Source organism: Seriola aureovittata, chromosome 7, assembly GCF_021018895.1.
Source record: "Seriola aureovittata isolate HTS-2021-v1 ecotype China chromosome 7, ASM2101889v1, whole genome shotgun sequence".
In the NCBI taxonomy this organism is placed as follows: Eukaryota; Metazoa; Chordata; class Actinopteri; order Carangiformes; family Carangidae; genus Seriola; species Seriola aureovittata.
In genome coordinates, this window is record NC_079370.1 from 4,630,218 (window position 1) to 4,653,253 (window position 23,036).

General features: G+C 42.9%; 2 protein-coding genes across 6 annotated transcripts in view; one reads left to right on the forward strand and one right to left on the reverse strand.

Annotated features, from left to right (window-relative positions):
* The first annotated feature begins 1,140 nt into the window (after window positions 1-1,140).
* Window positions 1,141-6,743, forward strand: hapln2 (hyaluronan and proteoglycan link protein 2). The gene is made up of 6 exons (XM_056380386.1): window positions 1,141-1,467; window positions 1,628-1,732; window positions 3,290-3,646; window positions 3,817-3,933; window positions 4,018-4,200; window positions 5,583-6,743. Exons 1-6 carry the CDS (start codon window positions 1,434-1,436, stop codon window positions 5,858-5,860), a joined length of 1,074 nt encoding a protein of 357 aa, XP_056236361.1. The 5' UTR covers window positions 1,141-1,433; the 3' UTR covers window positions 5,861-6,743.
* Window positions 6,744-7,127: 384 nt separating this feature from the next.
* bcan (brevican) overlaps window positions 7,128-23,036 on the reverse strand; it is a 36,664-nt gene continuing 20,755 nt past the window's right edge. The window contains exons 3-15 of one of the 5 annotated variants that reach the window (XM_056380384.1): window positions 22,275-22,682; window positions 20,010-20,184; window positions 19,398-19,525; window positions 18,303-18,596; window positions 16,698-17,657; window positions 14,912-15,703; window positions 13,752-13,991; window positions 12,468-12,572; window positions 12,186-12,344; window positions 10,800-10,882; window positions 10,478-10,622; window positions 10,217-10,402; window positions 7,128-9,514 (exon numbers count right to left, since the gene is read on the reverse strand). In XM_056380384.1, the coding sequence (XP_056236359.1) occupies window positions 9,372-9,514; window positions 10,217-10,402; window positions 10,478-10,622; window positions 10,800-10,882; window positions 12,186-12,344; window positions 12,468-12,572; window positions 13,752-13,991; window positions 14,912-15,703; window positions 16,698-17,657; window positions 18,303-18,596; window positions 19,398-19,525; window positions 20,010-20,184; window positions 22,275-22,682 (3,818 nt within the window). In that variant the 3' untranslated portion in view covers window positions 7,128-9,371. The remainder of the gene's footprint in view (window positions 9,515-10,216; window positions 10,403-10,477; window positions 10,623-10,799; window positions 10,883-12,185; window positions 12,345-12,467; window positions 12,573-13,751; window positions 13,992-14,911; window positions 15,704-16,697; window positions 17,658-18,302; window positions 18,597-19,397; window positions 19,526-20,009; window positions 20,185-22,274; window positions 22,683-23,036) is intronic. The other 4 variants (XM_056380382.1, XM_056380385.1, XM_056380381.1 and 1 more) reach the window with 4 other exon arrangements.

Genomic DNA, 23,036 nt, shown 5'->3' on the forward strand with positions numbered 1-23,036 from the left:
CCCCAGAGCCTTGCGGGCAATAACAAAGATGGCTGAATGCACGCTATAGTCCTCTTTGGCAGCAGCCTTCTGGGAAAGGTTAGAATACACAGGCGGGCTTGTTGTCCAGGTTCAGTGATGGCCCATCACTGTATGCACTGGATGCATCAATATGCTGTTTGACAGCAGAAGCCAAATGCAGTGGACGGCATGGAAATGAGACTTTTTTATTGGTTAGCTATTAAACATCAACACCACAAATATTTAGCACTCGAGAATTATTTTAATGAACAATTTCTCTTGTTAGAGGCATTTAAAAATGAATATCTGTTGCAAATAGTTGCAGTGGAAAATGAACTTCCTGACCTTAGAAAACAAGCTGATTTGTATGGAGCAAAATGCGGTAAACTTTTTGGACTAGGGTAGACAAAAGTTGAACTTTTTGATTTGCTCTGAACTGTTCTCTATTTGGTTTTAGTGTAGTTTGGCTCTGTGTGTGGGGTACAATTGGGATTCAATTGGGCTGGGTCTTTACAAATACCATGCAGAACTCCACCTGTAACATCACTGACAAGCTTACAGGAGCTATTTGTAAGTTTTGCTATCGCTACATAGCCATTGTTAGCATTAACAATTGCAGTGACTCGGTATCGGAAAGGGATGAGACGGGTCAACCGGGTCTGCACGAGCTAGCTGGTTAGCGTGCTAAATTCGGTAGAAGAAAAGAAGTGATAGAAATAGAGGCAGAACAAGAGGCTTTCTTTCCAGCTCTTGGCGAGTAAAGGAATGACGTCACAGCGTTTCTTCTAGTAAACAGCTATTAATGCTAACATCGGCTATGTAGCAATAGCAAAACTTACAAATAGCTCCTGTGAACCAATTTACTGCAAATACACCCTTTTAACTGGAACTGGAACATTTCAAAACTTCCAAAATCAATAAAATCAATAAAAAAAAAGCTCCAGTATTCATGTATTCACACAAATTAACACACAACCTCTCAGGCTATTTTTTTTTATTTGTGTCACTTTTGTGTTTCTATTTTTAATATAAAGACAGTTATCAGTCCATTAGCGTTAAATTAGCAGTTAACTGTCTCAATAACTGTGATTTTTTTCAGTCTGTCTCACTTTTGATAACAAAAAAAAAGACGAAACAAATGAGAGGAAAACAGAATCAAAGAGAGCGTTTGAGACCTTCATATGGTCATTAACATCTGGAGCAGAGAGGACAACAAGCCTGTTTACACACTGTCGATCACAGACTGGACCATATGACCAGAGTGAGGAGAGCGAGGGTGAGAGAATGAACTGACAGCTGAACATTCGGGGCTTGGTCAGAGGAACAAACAGGGACGAACAGAAGCCTCTACTCACCACAGTTATGAATCATCCAGGAATTTTCTGATTGGACATTTGGAAAATCATCGTCGTCATGTGGGACCACGCGAGAGGATGACTGGACATCTGCATCTTCTCAACTTCACAGGTATTTTCTCCCTTTACCTTTGCCGAGATGCCGGATGAAGAGTAAAACAGACTTTGTAAACCACATGACTCCCTGTAGTCGGGGAGATGCTGATGAAAAACATCAGGTAGCATGAGAGAGCAAAGAAAAAGTTAGTGTTGTGTTTTCTTTTGAATTGTAGGAGCTGGACGAGCGACTGTATTCAGGATGAACTGTGCTGTGATTCTTCTGTTAACATCAGGCTGCTTCACCTGGTCTTCAGCTGTATACGCCACCAACAGAGCAGGTAGAGTCCCAACATCGTCACGTCTGCTGCTAATCAATAAATGAATGAATGATCAAATTTCAGATGAAAATGATTGTGAATCTGCATCATCTGCAAGGTGGATTTTATAAACTAAATGTCCTTTTTTGAAGAGTTAAATATTTCAACACTGCCAGCACTCTCACACTTCAGCACTCACCTGTTGGGTTGGTATTTTCATGCCAATGAGTCACATGACCTGTACTAGTGTCAGATTTGACTTACATCATCATTAACTGCAGACTTGTCAAATTTCGTCACACTTGGTCTTCACTCTCAGGGCTCGACAGCAGCAGGAACATGTTCAGGGCCGGTCTTCAAACTTGTTTTAATAAATCAGGTTTCAGAGTTTCGGTCTGTGTGGATCACTGGGGGCAGCGACTCAGAAACACACCGGAAGTCAGTCACCATCCAATACTAGTAATACTAGTAATACTAGGTGGACTTTACCTGTAATAGTAATAACTACTAAACAGGTAATTACCAAAAGCAAAATCACTGAATAATTACTGCTCCAAAAAAGTATCAAAAATTGGGTTTGATACCAGTTTGACACAGGTGATGTTCAGCATGGAGCGCTGCAGGAATGATCCTAAAACCCGGAAATGAGTTTTAGCACTTCCTGTTCCCTCGTCCTCAAGTGTTTGGGTGTTTTTGATTGTTTTTGTTTAGATGATTTAAATAAGGTCTGTAGTTAAGACAAGCTCAAGACATCTGCATGTTTTATTCTACGACATAAAATACGTCAGTAAATACACCAGTCATGATTTCTTTAAGCTTTTAAGTCTTGGTTGCTAAGGAGTGAGACTACAGAGGTTGTCATGTTGAACGTGAAAACCAATCTACTACCCAGTCCACCTTTACAGCCTCGTTAACTCACCAGTCCACCTTTACAGCCTCTTTGTGTTTATACAAACTGTCACTAACTCTGTCAGAGGAAAGGCGTTTCAGAGCTGAATCAAACTACAAGCTGAAGTTGAGTGAAGTCATGTGACTGTTGTGTCGTTGGTTTATAGCTGAACATTCGCTCTTTACTTCTGCTGATTGTATTTAGGGTTAAAGAATCATAAAGTGATGTGCATTAGTGAAGATGATCCTGCTGAACACCTGTCGGGATCAGAAACTGTTGTTTGTCAGAGTTTATTTTCTGTAATAATCAAAAAGACAATGTAAAAGTCCTATTGCCTTTTTGTGGAGGGAACCGGGGTGATGCTAACATCCAGGTTGGCTGCAAAGATACATCTATTGGTCAAAGGCAAAACACCTAAAGTGACATCAGTGATTGGGGTGTGGCCAGAAGTGCAACATGCTTGTGGGTTTTAAAGTTTTATTGTGATTTGGGGGTAAGTTTTAATATTTCCTTTAATTCATCCTTGAGCAAAATTATTTTGGTTTTTATGTTCATTATTTTATGTACATCAGATTTACCTCTAAATTCACACCGACAGTATATGTGTACGTTCTTTTGTATTTTCTTTTAAATGAACTCTTTAACGATGACCAAACGCTGACACCTGCTGGATGCTGTTTTGTCCCCAGCACCCAAGAAGCTGAAGTACCTGATTGACCCGCCTGTGTACGCCGAGGTCATCGGCCGAAGGGGAGGTAATGTCACCTTGCCGTGCATGCTGAAAACCAAACCCAACTACTACAAAGTGAAATGGACAAAGCTGGAGCCGGAACGTGTAGGGCCAGAGAACATCATCATGATATCAAACGCACACGCCTTCAAGCCGTACGGCCAGGTTGGACCGCGGGCTTCTCTTCGAAATGCTCACACCATGGACGCCTCCTTGCTGCTCAGACACCTGCGGCTGGAAGACGGCGGCACGTATCGCTGTGAGCTCATCAATGGCATCGAGGACGAGAGTGTCATCATGGAGTTGAGGATTGAAGGTAAATCTGTAAACTGTTAACAGGAGTAAATGGTGTAAAATGTGTGTTTGAAATGTTCCCACAGCTACACAGGGGTAAGGGTTTTTATCAGGGTTGAGGGTTTGTTTTTTGGGAGTCAAGTCTTTGAAGTGTAAAAACATAAACATTAACAAGATGGCTTCTATTTCTAGGTGTGGTGTTCCCCTATCAGAGTAAAAACGGACGCTACCAATTCACTTTCCAAGAAGCCAAGGAGGCTTGTACTGATCAAGATGGCATACTAGCCACATACGACCAGCTCTACAGAGGTACCACTCTGTGTTATGTGTTTATAACTGACCACTGATATGTTCAGCTCGGCTCTTTTAAACCAGCAACATCTCCCCCCGCAGCCTGGACGGAGGGTCTGGACTGGTGTAATGCCGGGTGGCTCCGCGATGGAACCGTCCATTACCCCATCATCCGTCCTCGACCCGTCTGTGGAGGAGAGCTGCTCCCCGGGATTCGCACTTATGGACCAAAGGATAAGAATCGCGACCGGTTCGATGCTTTCTGCTTCACCTCCCAGACGTCTGGTAAGCTTTGGGTTTGTTTGGCTTGGATGATTCTTATTCTAGTTCTGTGACAGAAACCTGAGACCAAAGTGGACTGTTGGAAACACAAAGGAAACAGCAGTTAAAGTCACATCCTTTCTCCATCCACCCTGACCTTTGCAGCGCCTCAATAACATTTGCTCCGTAGAGACAGCAGTCATGTGGCCGCTGGGGGGTTTTTGAGTCTTAATCCATATGAGCAACGTCCTGTTTCATTTTTGAGAGGACAGCAGACTAATTACCTGCAAGAGACCTCTCTCATTGGGAACACTTTGTCCTAAAACAGGAAAAACACACCTAGGGACATTAATAAATGCACAAAAGCAGGAACCTGAAACTACCTGAGTGAAGGCCAGCCGTCAGTCGAGTGTAACCACTCAACATATTCACTGTAGAAAACGTCTGCGGGCCACCTTCACAACCAACCAGTGCTGCCATTGGATAAAGTGTTAAAGGCAACATGGCCAACCCTTTTGTTATGCTTCTATTTCTATATCACTTGTACTTAAGTTAGCGTGCTAATCAGCTAGCTCCAACCCGGTGGGCCCGTCTCGTCACTTTCCGATACCGAGTCACTGTAGCGCCCAGTCTGCCCTGAAGAAGTGGCTGCTCTGAGGACGTAGTATAACCTCTTGTCTCACAATGATGGCTGAAGCTCCGTCCTGCTGCCACAGGTACTCACTCGAGCACTAAATGGGGATTAATCCGCAGCTGAAAATAGTCACCAACAACTGCACTATTTCCTCCTGTTGTAGTAATGTTAGCTTAAAACAAATGTTTGGGTTTTTTTTATGGTTTTTACAAAAGATTACTGAACTTTCTAAATTATAATAATCGCATCTGCTAGAATCTATGCTGTGAGTCATTTCATTGATTGATTGGGTTTTAGCGATTTTCAAAAACAGTTTCACATCAGACTTATTTTAAAGCCGACCTCATAATTTGTGGACCAGATTCCAGGAAAGTTTATTTTCTTGTTAATGCCACTGGAGCATCACTGTTCAGTGTTGTGTGAAGGGGAAGGGCGTTGTTAACTTTATTTCACAATCATTTATTGTTTCAACAGCGAGCGATTTCGAATGTCAGCTGTGCGGAGCAACAGGCTGACCTTTAGTGGCAGATGTGCGACAGTGGGACTGATAGTAGGTTGACAGAGGACAATAAAGTCTGTTGGTGAGACATGATGAAAACAAATTCATCAGTGGGAAAATACTTGGCCGTCTCCGTCCCTGGAAACTTCCTCTGCAGTGAGAAAAATGTGACCGATGAAATAGAAAACGCAAAACAAAAGGACTTAAAACTAGTTGTAACATTCGACAGTGTTGAAATGACACCGCGCCCGGATGTGTTTATATTTCTCACAGGCTCCGTCTTCTACATATCGGGCTCCTTCTCCTTCGAACAGGCGGAACACGCATGTAAACGTCAGTTCGCTGAGTTGGCGTTGGTCGGCCAGCTTTACGCCGCCTGGCATTTCCAGAACTATGACCAGTGCGACGGCGGGTGGCTGAGAGACGGCAGCGTACGCTTCCCCATCAGCAACCCCAGGCGGCGCTGTGGAGGCCTCCCCGAGGCGGGGGTGCGCTCCTTTGGATTCCCCAGCAAGATGACACATCTTTACGGAGCCTATTGCTATAGGTAGCCTCGAGTAAAAGCCTTGAGGCGTCACAGAAACCAGAACACATATTATTTACAGCAATGATCCACCAATGGGACAAGAAACCTCACATCTGAAGCAACAGACAATTACTTACAACAGAATTATATGGTTATATTTGACTTTTTATATTTCCAACATTAAATTAGTCATATAATTTAGTCAGGATATGAGTGCTTATAAGAGTATATTCATTGAAAACAGGGATTTTTGAGTCCAAAACAAAAAAGGCCCCATTTGTGTAATTTGGTGGATTTGGAAAATGTTAAATCCAGGAACTAATTTAGTGGCAGACAGATTCTTATACAGTAGCTCTAAAATCTTTATTTTTATTTTATTGTATTTTATTTTTAACCCAAATGACTGGTTTGGATGACCATGGACTTTTGACAGATTCAGAAGTTTTTTTGATCATGATTTTTTTTTCTTTTATTTGACATAAAGACAGTACAAATCTATATTAAACCTGTATGTAAAGTGAAATTTAGTTTTTCCAGGATGGTAAATTTTGTCTGTGACATGGGAAACACAATTTCCAAAAGTAATAATCACTTAAGAGATAACTGTTGGTTGGTAAAACAGTGTAACAGGCCGACTGTTTACTGTGGTTTATATTGGATAACGGCAGCCTCTGTGACTAATAGAATAATTAGAAGGAAGTAAATGGTGCAAAACACACACACAATCATCTTGCACTAAACCTGTATTAACTTGACAGCTCTGTAAACCTGTTGTCTGTCTAACTCGACACTGATCTGCTTCCTGTGAGCTCATTCAGAGCAGCTAAAAAGGGTGAACTGGTTTATCTGTAAATTAATTGCATGTGATTTAATTTATTCAATAAAGATTATGTCCACGTATCAATGTATTGATTTGCCAATGGAAAGTTTGTGCATTGTTTTAAACTTTGCCAAGTCAGAGTGGTCAGGATGTGCAACTGAACTGATGTGGATCCAGATGTGTGGGATTTTACGTACAAGATAAAAGGTGCAGGTATTTTGAAGCACGTCTGTTTCGTTTCGTAACAAAAATCTGTTTTACCATTCAGTGGACGAACACTTCTCAGTAAAGCACCACACACTTTGCACTGCTTCGTTAGGTCAGTCAATTATTTTGAGTTAAAAAGGTCATAATTTATCCAAAATCCATTAGTTCTGCTTGAATTTCCCCTAAAATGACAAAAAAACACATTGTATTGTTATTTAAGAGTCATATGATCGTGCTATATATTAAATAGATTCTTACAACCATACTATTTTTAATGTGTTAATTTATATACAGTTAAATCAATAAACAACATGTAACAAGAGCAAAAATTCAGACTACATTACAAAATTACATTTTATTTCTCTTTTTTTTCATTGGATCCATTTTTCACTATATTATTTTCTACTTGTACATTTATATAGTATGCGTTCATTACATCAACGATTAACACTACCTGCTACTGTCATACAAAGATACAGCACATGAGCTCTGGTTGCATTAGTTGCATCATCAAAACATATGTTTTCTTCTTCACTGATCCCAGAAGTAGAGCTGCGGCTCTGAGGCCAGTGAAGAATTTAAACTTCACCTCTCCGATTAGGACACTGTATGCGAACAGAGTTCTGGCCAAATACAGATACAGCACAGTTCGTATTAGCAAAACGACGGTACAGAGTCTGAGAGACACCTGAATAAAAAGCACCAGAGGACGAGCAGAGTCAGTGATCCGCGATGGCGTGTGCTCAGAGACAGTCAGCTGGTTCGGCTCCGTCCAGGAGCCGGTTTCACAAAGACAGATGTAGATACGACAAATATTCAGGTTTCAGATAGAAGTCTGAATTCAGCCGTTGCACGAAGCGGTTTAGTTCTTGACCACCTTAAATCGGACTGTGGTCCAATGAATTCTGGGTAAAAATTAAGAAATGACCGAGAACTGAATCCGACCGCTGACCTCCGTTAACCTCAGCAGGAAAATGGATTTGTCTTTTGGAAGAATTCAACAGTTACAAGGAAATTTTAACTCCTTCTCATTGCTCAAATTATGAGCCATGTTTTCCTGTTTTTCTTTTGCAGGTGTCATTGATTGTTACCATGGTAACATTGGTCTGAGACCTGAATTAGCGTGGGAGTAAGATGTCTAATGTTTTCTGGCTTAAAATGAGTCAGTCTTTATTTTTATGAAACGGTCTGACTAACATTAAACTGATCTATGAGAAAAGTCTGAGACATCTTTGTGAAACCGGCCCCCAGGTGAATCTTAATCAAATGCAGGTGAGGAAGTGTCCCCATTTCCTCTTCAAGGGAAATAACTGAAACTGCAGCACATCTGTGTCTTGAGGGAACGTTTAATTTATCACAATATCTGCAAGATAAAAGCATCAGGTTCAGTCTGCGTTCATTTCAGGTGTGAACTCTCCTCCACACGCAGGTGACCAGTTAAAGAGAAGCATCAATCTGGCTTCCTGTGTCTAAAAACTATTTTGTGCTGGAAGTAAATGTATAAAAACAAAGATGTGTGTTTTTCTGACACACACACAACAAATGCACACGTGTTTTTTCGAGAGTGCAGACTGTGGGAGGTGAAGGTCGACTGACAGCTGTCGTTCTTCAGCACTAAAGAAGTAAAAAGAAGGGATCCTCCAGACTGCGAGTTCGACCGGCTTCACACGTTACTACACGCCGGACGCTTCGACGGCTCACTGCCAACAGCCACCAGCAGCAGGTCTGTTACAACAAAATGTTAAAATACAGCGTTTATGGGCAGCAGCAGTCAAATTCAAGAATTCGACATTGTCACCGATTTTTAATTTCTACAATCTTAATTTTTTTAAAAACAAACAAACAAACAAAAAAATAAAAACAGTTATGTTTGGTTACAAAATGGCTGTAGATTAAGTAAAGAACACTCTTGGTTACGTATTTGAGTATGATGTGAACTTGAATAGAATAGAATTTGTTTTTAAATATTTCTGGATCCCTCGACCCCCCCGCCCCCGTGTACTGGTAAATTTGGTTTATTCAGGGTAATACAGACGATTAAAACTTACATTTACATGATTAACTCATACTTTAAGCATGATCAGAAATGTCGCAGAGACACATTTGTAATTTGATGATAAAAGAGATGGATAAGTCGGGGGGGGGGGGTTTAATGTGCATTTCCCTAATCGGGCGCAGGTCTTTTATATGATAAGAAAGTATCTGTTTAAATCCACTGTTTAGTGTTTAGCGTGCAGGATCCTCTCTTATCGTATCTTGAAAGTTTCACGATAAAGTTATTGTGGATGTCATTTCTCCAGTATTGAAAAATACATATTTGGATTGCAGCACTTTTTCAGATTCTCCATGGTGATTGTAGCAACTGTGGCCTTGAGATTTCTCAGATTAGTTTCATAGGATTTAATTCGATGCAGAAAACGGGGGCTGGAAAGTCTTTGAGACACAAGACAAGTGGGAAAACAGGAAGAGGAATAGTGTTTAAAAAAGAAAAAAGGATGGCAGGATGGCTTCACACATTCCATTTAATGTCCCAGAACAGCGGCGTCGCTTTCTCTGTGGCTGTACCCATGACCTCCATGACCTCCATGACCTCCACGACCTCCTCGTGCTGGTGAGGAAGTAAGGTCACCGGGTCTTCTTCCACTGAATGAGCTGGAGGAGGGAGAGACGGCAGCGTTTCACGTTCACGGCCTTTACAGTCAAAGTGCTCGAGTTTTATTTTTATTTTTATTTTTTGGTGCTACTTTCACCCAGGGGTGGATGTCCAATGTGGCTATTTACACCCAGGTTTTAGGGTCTGTTGGACCACCTCAACGAGTTCTGGCAGAGAGACTTTCTATTGTCTAAACCTAACCAAACTTGAAAAGTGATATAATAATAATTTTTTAATAAAGTGAAAATAAAAAGTAAAGACCAACTTTTGATTCCCTGTGTGAGCGTTGCTGCTCTTCACACTGTCTCATCTGATTCCTAAATCCTCCCTGCCTCACCTTTGGATAAGCACCTGAATGGAGAGTTTATTTTCACCCTGGACATTATTTATTCCCAATAAGACAAATACATTAAGAAAGTCATTGTTGCAACCACGGCTCATCCACAGAGAAATATACTTTTCGGTGAAGTTTACATTATTTTTAGGTGATGTTTTATGTTATTTAGCCAATAACTAAAGCCTTCACCAATAACATTAACCTTTTTTTTTCTCGCCTTAACCCAAAGCTAAAAGTTATATTTTTACCTGAGCTTTAAAATTAAACTTACATTTTTAAAATGTATTATGGCGGGTCAGTTCTTCCATCAGAATCGCTCTGTTTCCTCCTCTGCTCAAAGAGGTCAGCCGGTTAAAGCACTTACTTGACAAGCAGGTGATCATAGGCTCCTCCCACTGGCCTCCGGACAGGCACTTGATCACAGGATTCAGCTTCTGAACAAAACCCTCCTCGCAGTAGTACCGCACCTTGGTGTTGGTCTCGTAACGCGAGCGTTTCTTCCCAAACACTTTGGCGTGGGGAACCTGGGGCGGCTCGCCGCAGGAGGCTGCTGGATGGAAGGAAACAGGTGAGACAACTTCTTCACTACTCAGATCATTTACCACATACAAGTTCAGCTACTCACAGACACCCTTCTTGCAGGTGTAGGACAGGTGGTAGTTGCACGGTACGTCGCTCCAGTGGCCGCCGTCGTGCCACACCATCACCGCACAGTCCTCACCGGACAGGAAGTAGCTGTCGGGCTGACCTCTGAACCAGTTCTCATAGAGCTGACACGGAGAGGAGGGAAGATATATAAAAAAAAGGCTTTTTAAGTGATGATGATCTCACTTTAGTATCAGCTTGTGTCAGTTTAAACTTTAGCAAGTGAGAGAAAAACCGTTTGGCTTTTTACTTTTTCTTTTCAGTGGACTTGTGTGAAACCGGTTCTGGGCCACAAAACTCACCAGCGGGTTCCCGTCCGACCAGCGGAAGTCTCCCTCAATGGTTCTGTCGTTCAGTCCAATCCACTGGTATTCTCTGTACTTGTCTGAAATAAATATTAGAGGGGGAGGAAATAAGACAGAGCTCCCTGCATCGTCTGGTATATAAAATGATGTATGAGTGAGGACCAGGATTAAATAGACCCAGTATCAAGTCGAAACTAAGATCAAAAGCCAGAGTTTATACTGAATCCAAACTTTATATAACACATTATATAAAACACACTAGATATTCTGTGGAACACATTTAATGACAGTTCTTGGTTTATAATATACTCGTATTGGATTAAGTTGAGAGAGACTCCCGTTATACAACCCTGCTTTAGACCTTCTTATAAAGCTGAAGCCGGAGACTCTCCTCTTGCTTACATAACAGTCTGAGTATCAGTCTATACGATCCATGGCAACAGCCCGCACGGTAACAAGCACCCGCCGCATGAGGAATGCCAGATAATTATCTCATCGGCTTTTTTGCCAGACGAAATACCAACACCGACTTCAAAAACCATGACTTTTTCTAAAAAAAAAATAAAATAAAATAAAAGGTCGTTGTTGTGTCTTGTCAGGACGAACCTGAGAGGCCTCGCTGTGAAAACAAACTCATCACTTTTGAATTTCTCGAGGGTCTGAACCGGAGGAATGTCTGGGTGGGAGATCGCAGGTTTGATATCTGCTGTGAGGAAAAATGGTCGTCCCTGTTGAAGTGTCATTTAGCAAGGCACACGGCGCTCGGCTGCTTCAGTGTTGCTGCTTTGAGGATGTGCCAACACCTGAGATTTGATGGTTGTCGGGTGAACAGCAGCTGGAAACACTCTGTCCTTTCACATCATTTTATATGGGTTTTTTTTATTACATCATAAAGGTTATTTTTAATGATTGTCCTTAAGGCATTTTGCAGTAATTTGACAGTGAGAAACCGTCACTGTCAGCATCCTACGTGATGTCCAGTCAAGTTAGCTCATTATTTATCTGCTGGGTTCGAGTGTCTGGCAATAAAAACTGAAAGATCAGCACCTGAATATCAATTTCTCACTGTCAGAGGAGGTTATGTAACTTTGCCAAAACTTAATTATTTGCCTTGATGGATTAATGTGTCAAGCATTTATTTTAATGCTCTACAAGCCGATTTTCAAAAGCAAACTGAAACTGAACAAACAAAGCAGGTCTGAAAAATCTCTTTGATAATTAAAACTGTATATGACTTTAAAACATGCAAATATTATAATTTTCTTCACATATTCAGTTGAAATGCAAGAAAAGCTCTGAAAGGCTAAGATGAACTCCAGATCTGCCACTCGGCCTCCGAGTAATTACATCTAACGCACAGAATCCACGCGTGGGCGTTCTCACCGTTGATGTAGTCCTGCTCCTCGGGGGTCATGACAGAGATGAGATGTCCGCCACACATCCGACAGTGCTGCTCAGCCGCCTCCCAACTCTGCCTCTTGCTGAAGTGCCGATAACAGAAGCCCTGAAACTTCTCCCAGCCCGGTTCACACACCTCCAGGTCTGAGACCAAGCGGAGAAAGTTATTAAGACGTTATAGAATGAATGAATTAGTAGGAGAGTCTGACTAGTATTTGGAAGACTGTATGTCGATACTGTAGGTTTATGAAAGAGTTGACACTGAACCTTTCTGGCACATGTCTCCTTCATATCCCGGCAAACAGAGGCACCTTGTAGATTCACCTTCGATACATGTGCCTCCATTTAAACACGGGTTCTCCAGGCACGAGTCTGCGCACATGTGAAGATGATGGAGCTGAATAACAGAGCTCAACGCAACATAAACACATTTTTAAAATACATTAATTATTCATTTTCTCAGAAGATGTTAGAAGAAACCATGTGGTGATAGTTTCAATAACATAACGTACTATTATTTATTTCATTTAGTTTGTTTATCAGGAAGCATCAATGTCATACTATATTTAACTACAAGCTATTTTCCATCTGAGTGGAAATTTTATTGTTATTATCAATTATTTTCCACATTGAGTTCTGAGTTTGAGTTTCATGACGATAATCTTTTTGTCAGACTTGATTTCTGCAAATCCACAAACAATATCCTCAAACAAATCAATCACTCAAAAATCAAAAACCATTTTTAACATCAAATTTCCATTAAAGAGGAGGCACCAGCAGAGGGCGCTGTTACATCAGGGATGAGACACTGCTGAGTCACTGCTGCAGTTTCAATCAGACACATCTCTGTAAAATAAAGTTCTGGTGTTAAAAACAAATATTACTGTAATAATATGAAAGTTTATTATTATTTTAGCAACAACACAGTGAATGTGGAGGTTTAAAAAGCTTATAAATAAAAGACGAACTGGATTCATTTCATGTTTACACAATAAAGTTTATCTCAATTTTATGTTTTAAATGAATAAACATTGTGACTTAAAAGTGAAATGGCACTATTTCAAATTAAAATGTATAAAATATTGAAAGTACAGCTTGTCGTTAATTTTCCTGCTGTTTTTCACCACACTATGATTTGGGCTGAGTCACAATAATAACTTACAACCAAAAGTCTTTTATTTTGTATTATTTGTGCCTTTTTTTTTTTTTTTTTGAATCATCCTCACAAAGCGAAAATGCATGTGAAAAACTTGAAGAACAGAATCAGTCGTATATTTTTTAAATCGTGTAACGTGGACACTAAAACCCTTCTTATGTAACACGGCGAGGAGCTTCCTGTTGTGAACTCGCTGTAAGTTCTTCTCTCCGAGTATTAATTCAAAATGTGAAGCTAATCTCTCTGTTGTGCTGAGTCAGCCCCGAGGTGCCAAATTGCAGCATGGAGTAAATCCCTCTCCTGATTGGGCATTTTCAAGAGACAGCCCTTTAACACCAGCTGCTGTTTCATCAAACGTGCAGCACTTTTTTCTTTTCTTTATGGGGTGCAGTTACCTGACGAGCCTCCTTGTCTTGCAGAGGAAACTTTGGCAGCAGACACGGCAGTCTGCTCCTCCTCCTCCTCATATCTGTTCATGTTCTCTGGGTGCATGGTGGGAGCAGTGATGGTCACATCATGAGTGTCTGCGGTGGGTGTTGGACTGGAGGTGTCCCCCTCATCCGGATGCCATGTGCATATTTTATCTGAGGGCTCGTCTGAGCTCGTCTCCCCCTCTCTTGTCCCCGATCCATGTTCTGTTGAGACGCAAGAAACGTAAAACACAGTGAAGTGACTCCTTTTGCATTAATGTCCTCAAATTAATCCAGATATGAAGAGCTCATCTAATTGCAGCACAGTTCCTTCTTCAGATTTTTTGCAGTTTGGAGACAGAAGCAGCAACAGTTAAGGCTGGTGTTGTTGCAGCTGTCACATCTACAGTCCAGCAGTATTCGTAGGGAGCCTTTACCTGAAGAGCGGCTCTGTGCTGCTGCTTGTTAGCAGTCCGTGTGGCTGCCATATAATCAGATTTTCAACTATAAAACCCCTCAGGGGGAAAAAAAATAGCTCAAAGTGGCAAAAGGTGCTGAACCCTGCCTCCAGTCTGAGCATGATGTCATTTTACCTCGGCCCTCTGCAGCTCCGGGTCACCAAAGTCATTCAAAAAAAGTTTGTAGTGGCGCTCAGTTGGTCGACAGCTTTAAAATGAGAAATAAATAAATATATGGGAGGCCAGGAGGGTGAGGTCATGTGATTAAAAAAAATTGATTAGCTCATTAATGTGGAGAAATACCTACAATAAACAACGCAAACTGATCGCTTCTCTGAGCACACTGGGTATGCATCTGGCATTTAGAGTAAGAGCGGGAATAGTAATTCTCTCAGTGATGTAATGCAGAGTTTACCTGCCGCACCAGCTACATAAAAACACAGTTTTTTAATATCTCATGTACTGAAATACAAAATACATCATCTGGCCTCTATCAGCCTGGATATATATCAGTGTCTGATTTATATGCAGCTGAGTGGCTGATGTGTTTTGGGGAGATAAAGTGTTTGGAACATACTGAGCAGACGAGAGGTGGATCATACTGCAGCAGTGGTTTCATTTCAGTCGTACAGGGTAAGTGTTTGATACCCAACGTAGGTCTTTGTCGGAGTAATCCTTAAAACTCACCGTTAACGCTGCTGGTGGTGATCTCCACCGCGACCTCTTCCTGTTTGGAGTCATCATCAGATTCCTCGGCGACAGGAGTCTCGGCGCTGTACTCTCGATCAGACCGGGACTCCTGCGGCGTGGAGGAGGAGGGCTCTGGTTCCCAGCCGGGTGTGAGGGTCAGGTGAGGGATCAGTGTGATTTTTACATCTGAAGGAGGAGGCGCACCGGTGCCCGCCTCACCATCAGTTGCCTCAGAGGTGTGGTCTGTTGAGACGGTCGGGTTTGTCAACAGGAGTTCTGGTTTCATCTCCGAGCCCTCTCCTGATGATTCACCCGATCCGTCGCCGTCGTCTTGTTCCCGCCCCTCAAGGTCACTGTCTGTGATGTTTTCTGTTGTGCTGAGAAATACCTCTGGGTTTTGTCCTAATCCCTCCTGTTCAGTTTTATCCTGGAAGTCTTCCAGGGCTTCGGCCCCGGATGAAGCATTGCTTTCAGGTATCAAGGTGATAATCTCTGGGGAGCTGGCTTCGACCTCCGCAGAAGGAGGAGACAAGGTTACAGGCACCGGGGAGGTCAACAAAGTGACAGGATCATTGTTTAGGACAGGAGCATCCACGCTGGAGCCTGAGTCGTCTGTGACCGTGATGATCTCTGCTGTTGGGATTTCTGCAGGATGGATGTGTCCACTCTGCTCTGTTGGATCATCTGTTGCCGCCTCCTCGGATGTGCTGTTGTATTCCTCCTCACTATGGTCGACCGGGGTGGAGGACTCTATCATTACACCTGAGTGCTCTTGAGTAGGTTCATAACCTGTCAAAATAAGGGCTCATCTGGAATTATATGACAAAATATCAATTCTTTTCTAAACAAATTCAACTTGAAAATGGAAAACAAAAAAGGAAATAAAAGGAAATAAAAAATATCCCACCTACATAAGAATAACAATCAATAACAACAAAGAATAACAACTCAGTGACAATTGATGGCCCAGTTCCTGTCAGCCTTAAATTTGAGATTAACAACAACATAGCACGCTAACATGCTAAATACCAACATTGCCACATTGAGATTACGTACAAACATTAGCATGTTACTGCGCTAACTGCCACAATGTGAACACTTTTAGCCCAACATGCTAATATGCTTAATAAAACACACTTAGGAGTTAGACCAAATATTTAAAATGTAGCCAACATGCTAACATGTACCTCTAAACTTGATGGCCAAATTCCTGTCAGCCTTAGCATTAGTTTGACATTAACAGCAACAAAGCATGCTAACATGCTAAATACTAGCATGGTGCCATATTGAGATTACATGTAAACATTAGCATGTTACTGTGTTCACTGTTAGTACCACAGTATAGCCAAAACATTTGGGTTTTATTGTCCTAACGGTGGATTTTCATTGACAATAGGCATCTACAGTATATTTATTTGCCTTGGGGGAATCCAAGAAGATCCTGTAAACAACCTGGATACTGACATGAACTGAATTTACTAGCTGGTAATTGGTAAAAGTAATTCCCATATAACATTATTGTAGGATAACAACAGTTGAGACTGATGACCCAAGTCTATAGACTGAGTCTGAAATTTAATTTTAATTTAAGCATCTGCATGGCACCAAACTCAGACCAAATTATTATTATTATTACTTATTTATTTTTTGGTAAAGTTGACCCTCACACAGTTACTAGCAATGTACATCTAAAATAGCCAGAATATTCTGTAACTAGGATACTGATGAGAGCCATCGTTAAGTCCCTGTGATGTCCTGACTTTAATATTCATTGTATACTCACCTGAATCAGTCGTAGGGACCACTTCAGAAATGGCAGAGGTGTCCATCCCAATCAAACTCTGAGTCACCAGGTCTTGTGTTTCCTCATCTGGAGGAGGATCTGCACTCTCCTCTCCAGACTCCTCTCCTGTTGGATGGTTCACGGGTGGTGTAGCGGCGTAAACATCTGTTTCCTCAGTGTGGGGTGAAGTAGTCACCGCTGATACCTCCTCAACAGGACCAGCGCTGGCCTCTTCTGGCTGTCCCGAAACATCATAAGATGTGCTCGAGTAGACCAGCTCAGTTTCAGAGGCGTGTTCCAAGTGGACCTCTGGCGTGTGGTCCTCTTGTGAAACAGGAAGTTCATCCTCCTCATGCACCTCTGAGGAACTGTTAAACAGCTCATTTGCATCAGTTCCAGATGTTGCATTAACACCCAGCATGTCCAGGGTTTCGGTCTCTTGATTAATCTCAGAGATATGAGTCTCTGACGGCTCGCCGCTCTCTGACATTGTCACATTAGCTGGGGATGAAGTGGAGTCTTCATCGGTCGTTGCTGCGTCATCAGCCTCTGGAAGAGGAGTTGAATGTATGTGAGACTCTTCATGGTCTGTGTCGGGAGTCTCTTCAGGTGCTGGTTGATAGGACTCTGGGTAGCTGGCCTTCTCTATAGGCTCCCAGGTATCTTTGGTGGAAAAGGGCTGTTGATGCTCCGAGGGAGGAGTGACAGACTGATGAAGGTCTACCGTGAGCAATGGCTCCTTGTCATAACACAGTGTTGGGGCCTGAGCCTCCACGGGGACCTGTCTGACGGGACTGACTGTCTGGGCATGTAGCACCTCTTCGCCTCCCTCTGCTGTTACCTCACTAACACTCACCTCCTCCTGAGCAGGATTAGTTAAGAAAACAATGTCCTGGCCAATGTCCTCTGGCTCAGTGGTGAGAAAATCCTGAGGAGATTCGGTGTAAGGGCCGTTATCGCCTGGAATAAAGAGCGGAGTTGAAAATGTTATTTAAAAAATCCAAGATTTTACTGGACCTGTTCCTAATATTACCAAACTTTGTTGAGGATTTTACAATAAATCTTATTTGTATGCTAGGAAGAAGAAACAGCATCTCTGATCCAATCACAGTGCTTTTGGTTATTTTAGAGAAGGCAAACACAGTAGTAGAGATCCCAAAGTTTATGGTTCTCTGTGGGACGTCGTCACATGTCCATAGGTTCTTTGTCAATACAAATACACTAATTTCTAAGTTGCATTCATGTGATTTCGGAAACAAATAACTGCAGTCTTTCAGTTTCTACAGTGGGATTGGAACCGTGACTGATGGTATTTCACAAAGGCCTCGCGTGGTGAGGCAGTCCGCCAAGGTGCAGATTTGTGTCAGGTGAATATTTTCTAGGTGAGGTACAACTATCCACTATTTCACAAGAAAGAAAGATTAGGGAGAAGTTGAATTTTGTGTAACAGAACTATGTTTCTTCTTCTTTCCTAACCTGTTAATCATATCAATATCATAATCAATCAGTCATCACCCCTAAGGTTTATGCTGCACCCCTTGGTCCTGGTTGGTTCAAAGAACAGGGTGGGACTGGAGGACAGCAGATATCAGATCGTTCTCTTACTTCTGAAGCAGTAGACGTCGTGGCGTGTGTCAGCCTCGGGGAAGCCTGTCTGGTTGCTGTAGCGATAGACGGTTCTGACCCCGGGTTCACCACCTCCGCAGCGCTCTCTAGGGGTGACGATGGGGTAGCGCACGCTTCCGTCCGCCAGCCACCCGGGACTGCAGTGGTTCAGTCCGTCATTCCAGGCTGCGTACAGCTGAGCGGTGGTGGCCAGCTCCGCCCCGTGACTCATACAGTAGGCCTTGGCCTCCCAGAAGGTGAAACGCTGGGGGGCGGAGCCATGGAACACCTCACCTTTACAGAGGGATACAGGAAGGTAGGTTTTTAATGATCTTCAAAGATATAAATACATCTATACCTACCAGATGATCAAAGTTAAACATTAAAAATATCAATAACATTACTACTACGACTCTCTTCTTGTCATCACTACGTAACTGTGCACACATTCTTTCAGTACAGTGCATGATTATGACATTTCATGTAGCTTTACCATGGTTTTCCAATAATGGCTCACGTACACTACACAGCCAAAAGTCTGTAAACACTCCCACATTACAACCATGCTGCTGCTGCTGCCACAACAGCCTCAAGTCTCCTTGGCTGCAGTCTTTCCACAGTGACCTAGCTGCAGGGATTTGCTCCCATTCAGACACAAGAGCATTAGTGAGGTCCAATACATGTTGGGTGATAAGGCCTGGCGCAGTTTGCATCCAGTTCATTCCAAAGGTGGTGGATGGGGTTCGAGGTCAGGGCTCTGTGCAGACCAGTTAAGTTCTTCCAAACGAAACTGGGGAAAACATTTCTTTATGGAGATGGCTTTGTGCACAGGAGCATGGTCATATCACAAACTGTTGCCGTAAAGTTGTATCTAAAATATAATCTTATACTGTGGCGTTAAGATTTCCCTTGACTGGAACTATGAAAAACCAAAGGTACAAAAAAAAAACACAGAGGTGTCCACATACTTTTGGCCTCGTGTAAGTGGGTTCACTTGGTTACAATCTGTCTGTCCAAGGTGACAAAGTTGTTATAACTGATAGCAATGACCAAAACTAGATGTCCTTTTTTTCCCAAAATGTCCTTTTGTCTCACCCTCTATATTCTCCACATAGCAGTAGACGTCATACAGCTCATCGGGCTCCAAGAGTCCGTAGTTCCTCACTCCCGGCAGTCCGTCCATGTCCCCAAAACAGCCCTCCCTCGGCATCTGAATGGGATATCTGCAGAAGGAAATAACACACGGCACTGAAATACCAAGTGCCTCTTCCTCTGTAATGGCAGCTCTCCAACCATCACACTTGTTGGAGCTCTTCTCTGAGGGAGTGTTGAGGAGTTGATATCAGATGAGTGGCTTTCGGGCTACTTGATGATCTACATGTTCTGACGTGCAGATGTAGAGAGCATATCAAATGTTCCACTATCAACCCCTCCAAACCGACCGACCGACCAACCTCTGCACCAGCTGCTCCCTCGGGCACAGGGACAGCCACGTGTCAGTCCGGGAATTTAGTGCTGTTGTTTTTGTGGCGTGGCATTAACAATCGGAGCTGTTGCCCAAAAGCACATTGAACATCTGAGTCTCTCAAACCTCGACTCTACATCACCCGAAAATGCTGAATTTTTCTAGCTAAGAGCCCACTTGATCCAGCGCCGAGTGTAGATGTGTCCCGTTTAACATTGAGCCATTTCCCCTCAGGTCCTCACCTGACTGAGTGGTCCGAGAGCCAGCCGGCATCGCACTGCTCGTATCCGCTGTGGTAGGCGGCCAGGAGCTGCTCCGGAGTGGCAATTTTGGCGCCGATCTCCTCGCAGGCCTCTCTGGCCAGCTCGAAGGTAAAGGCGTAGCGGCTGGATGCGTCACGATAATGGAACACCACCCCTGTGAAACCAGGAACACAGAGAGTCCTGAGGCGTTTCATGTCATCGTTCAACCAAGGATCGGAGGCAGGTTTCAGTGGTGAAATCATCAGTATACCAAAATGTTAAAGGTCCATCCAGTCTAAAGGTTTCTGTCCATGTGTAGATTGATTATAGATCAAGTCTAGGTTCAATATTAATACTGTGAAAGTATCAAAGCCTCAGTCCACAGAGAAATGCACACAGCCTGTATTCAGAAACTGAGCCTTAAAACCAGCCGTCAGGACTTCTGGAACTTTGTGATGTCACAACAAAGCAGTCACCAAGCCCCGCCCACCTGGACCCACCGTCCGGACATTGCAGTTTTTGGTTTCTCTGAGTGTTTTACCTGAAATCTGCCTTATTTTCATTGGATCACTCAGGAAACAGTCAGCCAATCGCCTACAGGTCCATATAAGATTGTTTCTTTTACAGTTAATTAAAGTTTAGATTTTGATTTACGACAGAATATCCTGCGATTGGTCCGTTTTGCTTTCTCACCAAAAACAAATCTCATTGGAGCTGGCCTTGGAAGCCGAGGGAGTCTCGGCTTTCTAGGCGGTCTGGGACTGCTTTGTTTTAGAGTTTGATTGACAGCTTTCACAACAACCTAAATATGAACCGCACCAAAGTGGCAGATGCAACTGAACCCAACCAAACAGATGAGGGTAATTAAACTTACCTCAGTTAGCTAAAAGCTAAATTTGCTGGGGATTCCTGATATTTGAACATTAAATTACTCGTCACAGGAGGCATCATGATTATCTTAGAGCCCCGTTCAGGCCGGGTGCTTCCAACAGGAAAAGCTCGGGGAAGGGACAAGAAGCCAAGGCACTGGCGAATGACGTCATCCGGTCACTAGGGGGCGTCAGATCAGAAAACACCCTCATGGCTCATTCGGAGGCAGTGACAACAGACATATTTTGTGGTTTAGTTTGGAGGACTTGTATCGACCATAAACCAAAGTGAGACGGGAACACAAACAGCACTTCACTTAATTTGTCTCTTGTCTTTATCCTTGAAGTCTTTTTTTCTTGTAAGATGAAGAAAAAATTGTAAAAAATAAGCGAAAACGTCCTCCTTGTGTCTCTGAGTCCAAGTGAGTTTTCAAGTGCATCTCCCAGAGTGAGCGTTATTCTGGACTCTATATCTAATGCAGTCACAGTGAAAGCACCATTCACTGCCTGATATAGTAGCTCACAAATGACTGTGGTCAGAGAATCTATACTCCATTACTCTGCTGGCACTGAGTGAGACAACCATTCATTGCAGATGTTGAGTGTGTATTGTTATTGTACGGCTATATGAAATACAAAGCAGCCCCCTTTTTCCCTCCTCTCGAGAGGACGGTTTGTTTGACCTTGATACTTCTCATCGCGTCCGCTGAATTATTCTGTCAGTGCCATCCGACTATTTTTATAAATTATTCTGATGTTATTTCTCACAGAGAGAAACGGCCGCGGTGAAAATTGCTGCAGATTATGAGTCGCTTTCAGCCTGTTCATCTGAGTGTGCCGGGGTCAGATCTGTGGGCTGCGGTCCCGAACCGCAGACAATCACCCAGCAACACGAGACATTCTGCTAAGGGGACGCATATAAGAAGGGTGTGTGTGTGTGTGTGTGTGTGTGTGTGTGTGTGTGTGTGTGTGTGTGTGTGTGTGTGTGTATGTGTGTGTGTGAGAGTCAGTTCTGCAGCTGTTAGATTCACTCACATACACTCAATAGCAAATACACTCAAATACAACTGCCCTGCAATAAACACAGTTGTTTTTAAAGCTCATGCAGTTCACGTTGGCGTAGAAGAAGAAAGATGTTTATTCAAAAAGGATTTCTATGATTAGCTTCAGAAACATACGTGCAGAATCCACTGCAGGGTCAGGTGCTCTTGTTATATATGGATGCATTTATGTAACGTATGTATCATGACTTTAAATAAATGTGAAATTCTGAAATGCTTTTATTTTGATTGTATAACTTCATATACTTTTTTTGTATTTATATATTATTTATTCACTTTGCTGCATGTTGTTGTTTTGATCTGATAAAAAAGAAATATTGCCGTTTGGTTCTCACCTTTGACCTTGATCTGAGCCACGTCGTCAGCATCCTCCAGGCCCTGCTGCACCTCGCAGCGGTAGAAGCCGGTGTCGTTCTGCCTCAGGCCGTCCAGCCGCAGGGTGAGGTCGGCGGGGGAGTAGGCGTAGTTGAGCAGCGAGGCTCGGTCCTTGTAGGCCTCGCTGACTCTCACCCTGTCTCCGCGGGCCACCAGGATCTCCGTCTCGCGCCCTTGAGTCAGGACGCTCCACTTGACCCGTGGGAGGGATAGCACGGCGTGGCGGCCGTTGGTGGAGGGGGACGGCGGAGGGTGGGCCAGGGACACCAGGCAGGGTAACGTCAGAGAGCCGCCCAGCACGGCATCCACGGGCGGGGTGGTGGGGATGGTCACGTGGAGAAGCTTCGAATCGTCTGGGGAGAGACGAGCTTCGAGGTGACAGGCGACCAAAATGTCAATACACACTATACATTTATTTAAAATAAAACAGGACAAACTGACAAAGCTAACACATAATACATAATGTTCTATTAGCATGGTAACATTTAGCAATTAGCAGTTAACACAGCTGAGGCAAATAGAGCCGTTGTCACTTCATCTATGTGTGTAATTTCAGTCAGGTTACAGGCGGTCGTGTATGTTGTTGACCTTGTGTATCGACGATCACACTTTTCTTAATGTGAAAATGTATAAAATATGTCTGTGAATTATCTGTGTGTGTCTCTTTTAATTGAAAATGAGAGGCCTTGAGATGTAGCTGAAAGCTTTGAACTAAAAGAAAA

Coding starts and splice junctions, on each gene's coding strand:
- hapln2 (XM_056380386.1), top strand. CDS start 1,434: ATGACTGGACATCTGCATCTTCTCAACTTCACAG. Junction 3,647..3,816: donor CATGGAGTTGAGGATTGAAG/GTAAATCTGTAA, acceptor TTCTATTTCTAG/GTGTGGTGTTCCCCTATCAG. Junction 4,201..5,582: donor CTTCACCTCCCAGACGTCTG/GTAAGCTTTGGG, acceptor TATTTCTCACAG/GCTCCGTCTTCTACATATCG.